This window comes from Cibotium barometz, chromosome 13, assembly GCF_041138505.1.
Source record: "Cibotium barometz isolate CiBa-2024 chromosome 13, ASM4113850v1, whole genome shotgun sequence".
Lineage (NCBI taxonomy): Eukaryota > Viridiplantae > Streptophyta > Polypodiopsida > Cyatheales > Cibotiaceae > Cibotium > Cibotium barometz.
In genome coordinates, this window is record NC_141058.1 from 33,415,259 (window position 1) to 33,424,803 (window position 9,545).

The 9,545-nt window shown below is 37.2% G+C and overlaps 1 protein-coding gene across 1 annotated transcript; it reads right to left on the minus strand.

The window, feature by feature from the left end:
• Positions 1 to 3,309: 3,309 nt before the first annotated feature.
• On the minus strand, positions 3,310 to 5,783 carry LOC147632618 (ADP-ribosylation factor 1). The gene is made up of 6 exons (XM_086807406.1): positions 5,568 to 5,783; positions 4,819 to 4,889; positions 4,498 to 4,617; positions 4,094 to 4,212; positions 3,701 to 3,782; positions 3,310 to 3,613 (listed from the first exon to the last, which is right to left on the minus strand). The coding sequence occupies exons 1-6, from the start codon at positions 5,713 to 5,715 to the stop codon at positions 3,608 to 3,610; spliced, it is 546 nt and encodes a 181-aa protein (XP_086663532.1). The 5' UTR covers positions 5,716 to 5,783; the 3' UTR covers positions 3,310 to 3,607.
• Between the last annotated feature and the right edge of the window lie 3,762 nt (positions 5,784 to 9,545).

Sequence of the window (9,545 nt, forward strand, 5' to 3'; positions counted from 1 at the left end):
GCAGACTTGTGAAGGTGCATTCAGAATTCTTAGGAGAGTAAGTCTCTTTTATGAGAGCTAGGGTCTTTAACCTCGCCTCCTTTATTGTCATCACAAAGGACCTTTGCAAATGGGTTAGGGAAGTGAAAAGAGAGAGAGGGAGAGAGAGAGAGAGAGAGAGAGAGGGGGGGGGGAGGGAGGGAGGGAGGGAGCTATGGAAAGCTCAACCTTTACTTCGATGCCATGGCGATAAGTGGAAGCATGAGAGAGTAGACAAGAGAAGAAGGAAGGGAGAAGAGAGCACACATCAATATCATCACTCACCCACACAATCCCTAAGCATGCATGTAACCAAGAAGAGAAAATTATACAAGCAACTTCAATCACAAGAGCAAGAAGACTCAACTCAATTGTGAGAATGGGATTCTATATTATCATTAGTCAAAATGTCTTATATACAATACTTGTTTGTATAATGTCCGACCACCCAAGGAATGTTCGAGGACCCAATAAGCTAGTCTAAGTTAATTTCCTAGTCTAAATATACATTATTGGCATTACACAAGATGTAAACTCGGAGTTTGACTATCTTTGGACATTACACAAGTCATAAGCTTGGAGATTTCCCATAATCGTTTTACATGAAGCGCGTTGCATAGTACAAAGATATGGCTTGAAGGAGTTGCCACGTGTTCTGGTGTAATGCTAGCCAATTTCATCAACAAGGCTGTAAACTTGTTTCAGTGCCATTGAAACACAACACTAAGCTTTTCGCAAATAGAGGTGAGCTTTTAGAGAACCCCACTATGTACAAGCATATAGTGGTTAGCTTGATCTACATAACCATTGCTAGACCAAAATTGGGCTATGATGTTTTGACTTGTGAATTAGTTTGTACATGCTCCCACAAGAAGCCACACTTAGATGTGGCTAGACGAGTTCTTAGATACATAAATTCCAATGTTAATTATGGATTTTTCTATGAGGCTTATAAAAAGATACAACTACATAGATGACAGATACTAATTGGGCTAGTAGTGTCTCAAACAAGATAACTACCAGTGGTTTCATGTTTAAAGATCCTAAAATTTAACTCTGATGTTACTGATCATATATGAAGTCTTAATGCACTAATAAAACTTTTCTAAAAACTAGACACTTTAAGTTTTAAGTACAACCTTTCTAAAACCTAGACACCTAAGTACAATTTTCAACATGGTAGCTAGGAGTCTATACTCGAACATGCATCTAACCACTTCATTGTCTATTTTTACTACCTATTTTTTGAGTGACCAAGGACATGGGTATACTCGAACATGCATCTAACCACTTCATTGTCTATTTTTACTACCTATTTTTTGAGTGACCAAGGGCATGGGTATACACGATCACACGGATAGTTTGGACACATAGGGATGTAGAAAAACTCCTTTAGATCCCATATGGATGGATGGATTCTATAGAACATGTCTTGGGCTTGGTAATACAATGACATGGCATTTTAGATTTACTAAGCAAATAGGAAAATATGTTGTATATTACAATATTGGAACAAAATAAGAGAAAGTACGTGGAGAAGAATAAGAGAAGCCTCTTTACTACATTTGGGTTGATTCTGTGGTCATACATACCATAATATCATAGTTTAATTGCATATAAATAGTAAGTTTAATAAAACTTTGAATAGAGAATCTTTGTTCATTCCGATCATCAAACCAAGTAGATATTAGATCTAACCCAATTCTTCTTATCATTTCTATCAAAAAACACCTGTATATGATTACAGTAAGATGAAATTCCTCTAGAAAATTGCATTACAAGGCTATGTACCACCTATTTTAAGGAAGCTAAAATCTAGGAGTGATCAATCATGGGTGTCACATACAGCTTTTATCGAGGTTAATTAGGGTAAATAGTATGTTTTCTTTTCCGAGCCAAGGTCAAAAGCGAGCACGCTCGTTCTAAGACTCAAACAGATATACACTTTTGTCATTAACTTCGTCGGGTAAGTAGTATGTGGCTTTGTTAAAAGGCACAATCTACCCAATGTTCACAATAAAAGCTTGATTGGAATTTAGTATGTGAGAGCACTCACTTCCCCATATTCCCAACTGGTGGCTTTGTTAAAAGGCACAATCTACCCAATGTTCACGATAAAAGCTTGATTGGAATTTAGTATGTGAGAGCACCAACTTCCCCATATTCCCAACTGTGTAGCACATCTAAATCTACAAAAAGCAAACAATTCTTGATACCCAAATAGTGGGAGATGATTGTAAAATAACAGTACAAAATTATAAAAGCCACATGTGAAGAAAAGCTCATGTACACAAACTTGGACATAAAATTAGCTAACATAATTTATACAAGCCTTAAAATTTGCCACAATAAACAATTCTTTATTATATACCACACAGACAAACTCACCACTATTACAATCTGTAACTGATAATATTCCAACATATTACATTAGTAGTTTCCACAAACCCTTCGAAAGAAATCAGGCAGCAACAAACAAGTACTAACAAGAATTCTGATCACGGATTAAAAACATTTAGTAAGAGAAGCAAGAGGGATGCAAACATGCGCATTAAGTCCAACTCTAGGTTTAGCTCAAATACACAACTCAGAGCAGGTAACTTTAACCAACATGGTAAAAGCTAGCCAGTTCCTACTCATTTGATTTGAAATCAAACTCTTGACGACTTCTCTCTTGCATCTAGATCAAAGAACAACGAATGACCAATCAATGACAAGGCTTCCCCGACCAATCAAGACAACTACCTAACTCATCTCTAGTTCAAATGAAAGACAAAGTCAAACTCTTACATTGCAAAAATCAAGGTTCATTATTTGGAATGGGATGAGAACCAACTAAAAAGCAAGCAAGCAACTTAGCCAACCAATCCAAGGAGAGGTAACACCATGTCATTTTATTCAATGTTAGCTGCCCAACCTTTTTCAAAGCATGGACAACAGGTGGCATCCTAGTCAGCAACGATCCGCGTAGCTTGTTTTTCTGTGTAAAGGGGTGAGCGCCCACGTATTATCATTGCACATTTGTGCTTCAAATTACGTAGTCGTAAAGTGTGCACCCATGTGAGCCCTGATCGAGGGACCAACCAATCATATACCCTTGACAATTCCACCATGCGAACTTTTTCACCCAAAAAGGACACGGTCCCCCATTTTTGCTTGTGGAAAGGGGTGACTGGGCTCAGGGCCTCCATCCCACTTGCCTAGCAGACAATTCCATACCGCACAATGGGTAGGAGCAGTATCAGAATGAAGTGAACATAAGGTAGAGAGCATGTCTAGCACCTTAAAAACTTTTGACCATGATACGAAATGCTATTTATTTATTTGCATAAAAACTAAACTGGCCATGTCCTTGTTTACAAGTTTAGAATGTGATAAAATTAGAAATAGGATCATCAAAACCAGGCCCTGCAGGTGAAGAAAAGGAAAACCACACAAGAAGAGCCTTGCCAGCCAAAAGTACCATGACTAGGCGATCGAGACATCCACATGCTCCTAAACAGCTATTGCCAAATCATGGCAAATTTTCAGCAGATCGGGCACCAAGGGCAGTAACTACCCAATATTGGTGAAAAACAGCAATATCACTTCAAGCCTGCACAGTGGTCACTTCACAATCAGACCTCCCTTGGCAGAAAATGGGCTCAGAAAACTTACAATCTCTAAATCTCCTACCCCTTACCTTGCTGGCAATGTTGCTCGAAAGCCAGTCCAGACCTTCATATAGGCCTTCTCCAGAAGTAGCACATGTGCTCTGAATATACCTGTACCAAATGAAAAAAAACCATAAAGCCCGCTATTGCAGTAGGTTCTTACACTGTAGATAAAAATCTTGTACCATGTATATAGACATCAATTATTGATACTTCTCAGAATACAGTAGTTCACTAAGTTGCTTCAACCATCTAGGTTAAGCCTATCAATCAACCTCCTTGTAAATCAGTGCGTTGCCACCACCATCTATACTAATACTAGCAACCAACCTCATTGTAAAGTGCTAGGATGAAGCATTCAGATGACCCATTGCAAGCTTTTACACTATTCAGCCTAGCTCACATCACAAATGAGAGCATACCAGTGGCGCTGGCGCAGAGAATGAAGGCCCAGCTTATCTGTGATTTCAGCTGCATTCATGGCATTCGGAAGATCCTGCTTGTTGGCAAATACAAGAAGCACAGCATCCCGCAGCTCGTCCTGAAGAAAGGGGGAGAAGAAGAAAATGTTGAAAAAACAGCTCTTCTATTTGGGTTTTTTTTTTAACATGCATGGCAAAGTCAATGAGAAGGCATTGTTTCCACACATTACCTTACATATCAATGGCGCAGACAAGCAAAAAAAAATACACTCTCCATGCATCCAGCAAACCATTCAAACATGTATATATATACTACATAAGCCTTCTTTCATTAACATAATCTCTTCTATTCTGGATCAAACACTCTAACTTGAATATAGCACCAGTATTGAGCTGAGAGTGACCTCATTCAACATTCTATGTAGCTCATCTCGGGCTTCAACTACCCGGTCTCTATCATTACTGTCCACCACAAAGATAAGACCCTGGGTGTTCTGGAAGTAGTGCCTCCACAGTGGTCGAATCTGCTCCAAATACACCGCTTTTCATTAAAACATGACTTGAGTTAAGCTATATAAGAACGGCTCAGTGGAGAAGTTCAAGAACATGTAACATAAAAAAACCGTCCCCATTACAAAACACACTTAAAATTATAGAAGCTGACTAGAGACCACTATGCCTGGATGCAATGTAAACAAGAGGTATGTAGCTGGAAGCACGGTCACCTTGTCCTGGCCTCCCACATCCCAGACGGTGAAACTGATGTTCTTGTACTCCACAGTTTCCACATTGAAACCTGCTCCACAAAACATATCAAATCATACTAACGCAGGCAGGACCTGCATAATTACAATTAATGGGAAGAGGCAGTCCAAGTAACATCAAAAGGTTATCCCCACAGCAGTCTTGGTGTCGGAAGTCTTCATGTAGAGACAAGAAGAAAAGATCCATGACAAACTTGCAAAGTAGACAGTGGTCTGCCTAAAAAACCTTAGCATTTACGAACCAAAGAACAGATCTCAACAAACCCTAACCCTAGAATCCTGAAAAACCCTGTCGATAAGGTGGATCCCAAGAAACTCTGGCAATGGCATGGATCCATACCCAGCACAGCTGATCAACTGTCTAATCTTAAAACGATGGGTTGGATCCAAGGAAACTATCAACAATGAAGCGACACTGAGATGGATCCCAAGAATCCCTAACTAGCAAACAATGAAGCGACACTAACTGGATCAAGGAAACCCTGACCCTAGCAACAATGAAGCGACACTCAGATGGATCCCAAGAATCACCCTAACCCTAGCAGCAGAATAACCCTAGCCCTGACAACGGCGAATAACAATGAAGATATGCTAAACCGAGCAGAATGCACAAACCCCAGATGAAGAATTAGGGTCAAACAGGTGCAAGACGCATTGTTGGGTAAGTGTGCAGATAGCCATGGCCGGAAGGAGAAAGAAAAGGCACTTACCGATGGTGGGGATGGTGGTGACGATCTCGCCGAGCTTGAGCTTGTAGAGAATGGTGGTTTTGCCGGCCGCATCGAGGCCGACCATCAGGATCCGCATCTCCTTCTTGGCGAACAGGCGCTGGAAGAGCTTGGTAAAGGTGAGACCCATGGCCGCAGCAGGAACAGGAAAATCGACAGCGGCGGTGGCGGCTGCAGAAGCAGAAGCAGAAGAAGAAGAAGAAAAACCTGCAACACTCTCGGGTTTTGTAAAATTATGGTCGTTAGATTATTTTTTTTATCATTTAAATTTTAGATTAGAGTTCTTAATCTATCAATATTAAGAGGAGAATCCTTTTTTTTATCATTTAAATTTTAGATTATAGTTCTTAATCTATCAATATTAAGAGGAGAATCCTTTTTCCTTTGGCCCCAATGCATACCTTCACTTCAAACTTCCATATCAATTCAGTGTCTTTTAGAGACTCCCCATATCATCGGGTCGTAGCTGAGTTGTTGAGGTGTTTAGTCGATATTGAGAGCTATGCCTTAGCTACTCGTGTAAATGAAGGTTTTGCATAAATAAGCGTCCAGGGGATGAGGGAGTTGACGGAGAAGACCCCCCTTTTAGAGACGACGAAGTAGGTTACGAGGAGATCCACATTTACAGAGAGCAAATAGGGGATCTGAGTATGATGGGCAGAGTGATTCTAATCATCACAACGATGTCGACGCCAATGGGGTTTTCGCTTGGACCTTATCAACCATCCATGATGACGTAGAAGATAATTGCCCAACGTCAGACAAGTTTCCATCTTTGCGTCGATTGGATTCTATCGTTTAATATTTCAATCAAAGCCAGCTTAGTTGCAAAGTCTCTAAATGATTTATGCGATGTTAGGGTGCAAGGTGCCTAATTAATATATGGCCGATAACAATGATGGTATGATACATGTGCAATAGTTATATCTAGCATTAGGTGAAATTTGGACTAGAAAGTATTAAAAAAAGAATGATCCAGACAATGAGAGAACTAGGATTCAAGATCCATGTAACATGGATCTTTTTAAATCTTCTACCACCAACTAGGTCGATCACGTAACCTTTTTGTCTCTCCTCACCCTTTCTAGATTTGCACGTTGTTGATATCTTTAGATGACATATGTGAGACAGCTACGATGCTAGGTTGTGAAGTGTCCATATAAATATTGTGTGCTGCTCAGTTGCAAAGTGTCTAAATGATTTATGCAATGTTAGGGTGCAAGGTGCCTAATTAATACATGGCCGATAACAATGATGGTAGGATACATGTGCAATAGTTATATCTAGCATTAGGTGAAATTTGGACTAAAAAAGGGCCGTATAAGAAAGTATTACAAAAAGAATGATCTAGCCAATGAGAGAACTAGGATTCAAGATCCATGTAACATGGATCTTTTTAAATCTTCTGCCAAAGTTTCTCAAATAAAATATTGAGATGTTTACATTAAAATACAGATGTACCTTGTACTCCTGACAACAAGGTGATTTGACTGTAATTCAAAATATTCCCCCCTTTCCACATTTCCTCTTCCCTCCCCTCCCCCCCCCTCCTCCTCGCACCTCCTTTTTTTAACTCATAATTCAACTCCACCATAGCTTTTGCTTTTCTCCTTTTTTTGTGAGGAAAACGTTTACAGGTATGTTGCTTAGCCTACTAGCCTTCAAGTCTTTATGATTCTAATTTTTTATTACACCTTGTTGATATTTATGTCATTATTTAATTAGTTTTTTAGGTTCCAAGTTGCTGATAATGTGTGTTATATTGTAGATTTTAGCTTTCTATTTTAAAGTTTTGGTGTTGCTCAAATTTTTTTCAGAGTAAGTAATAATCACTCTTTAGGTTTTTAAATTAAGTTTACACTTTAGATTTAGAGATTAATCTTCCATTATACTCGTATAACTTTTTATAGAGTAGGTAATAATCACTCTTTAGGTTTTTAATTAAGTTAGACTTTGGATTTGGAGGTTAATCTTCCATGATGTTTGTAGAATTTTTTTCACAATAGGTAATAAGCAATCTTTAGGTTTTTTTTGGTCTACGGGTTCTATTTTTTCAGTAATCAAAGGATTTTATTTATCTATCAACATCTTCTTTAAAGAGTTAGAAGGTAACACATTTTATATTCTACTTATTATTTGATTCTTAGTCTTATTTTTACTGTAATGTCCATTATATATATTTTTTAAAGATGGAAAACAAGATTTAAAGTGTTTTCCTTTTGTACGTGCAAATGTAAGGTTATAACTTCTATACATAGTATTAAGGTTCGAAACAGAAGAGATGATGAGAAAAGATAAAAATTTTATATTGAAAATTTTTAGATTAAAATATGCTATATCTGTATGACTTTCAGCATTATATCCATAATGGTAATCTATAAAGTGCTAAAGTGGAAAGCTAAATGTTTTTCATACTAAAATCGAAACTTTGCTATATGAGGAAGAGAACTCTGCTATGCCAGCTTCTTAGCATCACCACGTATATTTACTATATGATTCCTTGTACGTTGTGTCATCAAGTAATATTAAGTATGGTTCCTTGTAACCCCCATCACTCCCATTACTGTCAAGTCTCGAATGGCCACAACCTACTATAGATGTGATTGCAACTTGTAAGGTAAAACTTGAAAATGATGTGTAAGCTTCAATGAAACCAAATAGATGCTCAAAAGACATTCACCTTAGTTAGTTTATTCCCTTTGGTTGTTTTATTCTCTTATTTACAACTTGCAAAGAATTCTAGAGAACAAAGATTCCATATGGTTGCAAGAGTCCAACTAAAGAACGGATGAAACATCTCTTGGGTAAGCAATGGGATACAAAGAGAACCTATCAAGAGGACATAGTTGATTATTGAGTTTCAAAATCTTATATAACATTCTGGTAATAATTTGGTTAATGTGATTATAGCCTCTATTTTTTAGTTAGTATAGTAAGTACTTTTATTATGTGAGATAAATAGGTGCTCTATTATATGACAAACATTATGTATGTGATTTGTCTATAAGAGGTGGAGACGGAATGGCTCAGCACGGGACCAAGACATATGCAGTGATTCAGAAATGGTGGAACTGAACATTCTTTGGGGAGAACATGAAATCATTACAGCAACTGTGAAAGATCGATGGCCATTAGCCTTCCTTAGACAAGACATTTTCTTGATGTTGAGTGACCCTCTTACTAAATTTTATTTTAAGTTAGATGGTAAGAAGTTGAGGAGCATATTTGAGAACTCCTTCACCTGCACATAGTGTATTAAACCCATATCTTAGAGATTGTGGATTGATGTAATTGATAATTTACTGTTAACTATTTTGGTCTTTCTCAAATGTTTGATTCTTTACTTTGCAATTAAAAATTATATAACTATGCTATCTATAGTAAACTTTCCAATACAATAAAAGTTTGAAATATAACTATTATATATAATCTACCATGCCTTTCAAATGTACTAAGAACTTATAATTTAACAAAAGCAAAGGTCATGAAATAAAAAATTATAATGTAAAGTGAAAAAGAATATTTTTTATCAAGAAATCAAAAAATTTATATGGTCAAAATAAATATTTGTATTAGGAATGCGAAAAGTAGCTCCAGTGCTACCAAAAAGAAAACAATAATAGAATATTTGCATGGAAAAAATAAAAGTATACAAAAAACTTTACATGTGGAAAGTAAAAAGTTAGCATGGGAAAAGTAAGAACTCACACTCCTTGAGCCATAAAGAGTGTATAACTGGCTTAATCTGGGTACTTACTTTTGATACCACTAAAAAGAAGATTTGTTATTGGGAAAGAAAAAAGTTTGTATGGACCAATGAATGTTTGTATTAGAAATGCAAAAAGTAGCTCCAGTGCTAGTAAAAAGAAATGAATAATAGAATATTCACAGAGACAAAAGAAAATTATACAAAAAAGATAGCACAAAAAACTTTACATAGGGAAAAGAAAAAAGTTAGCC

Bases quoted from the DNA above. Each gene is read 5' to 3' on its own strand.
- LOC147632618 (XM_086807406.1), bottom strand. From the start codon at position 5,715: ATGGGTCTCACCTTTACCAAGCTCTTCCAGCGCCTGTTCGCCAAGAAG. The intron at 4,890-5,567 runs GTAAGTGCCTTT...TTTGTGGAGCAG, and splicing joins CACCACCATCCCCACCATCG to GTTTCAATGTGGAAACTGTG. The intron at 4,618-4,818 runs GTGACCGTGCTT...TATTTGGAGCAG, and splicing joins ATGTGGGAGGCCAGGACAAG to ATTCGACCACTGTGGAGGCA.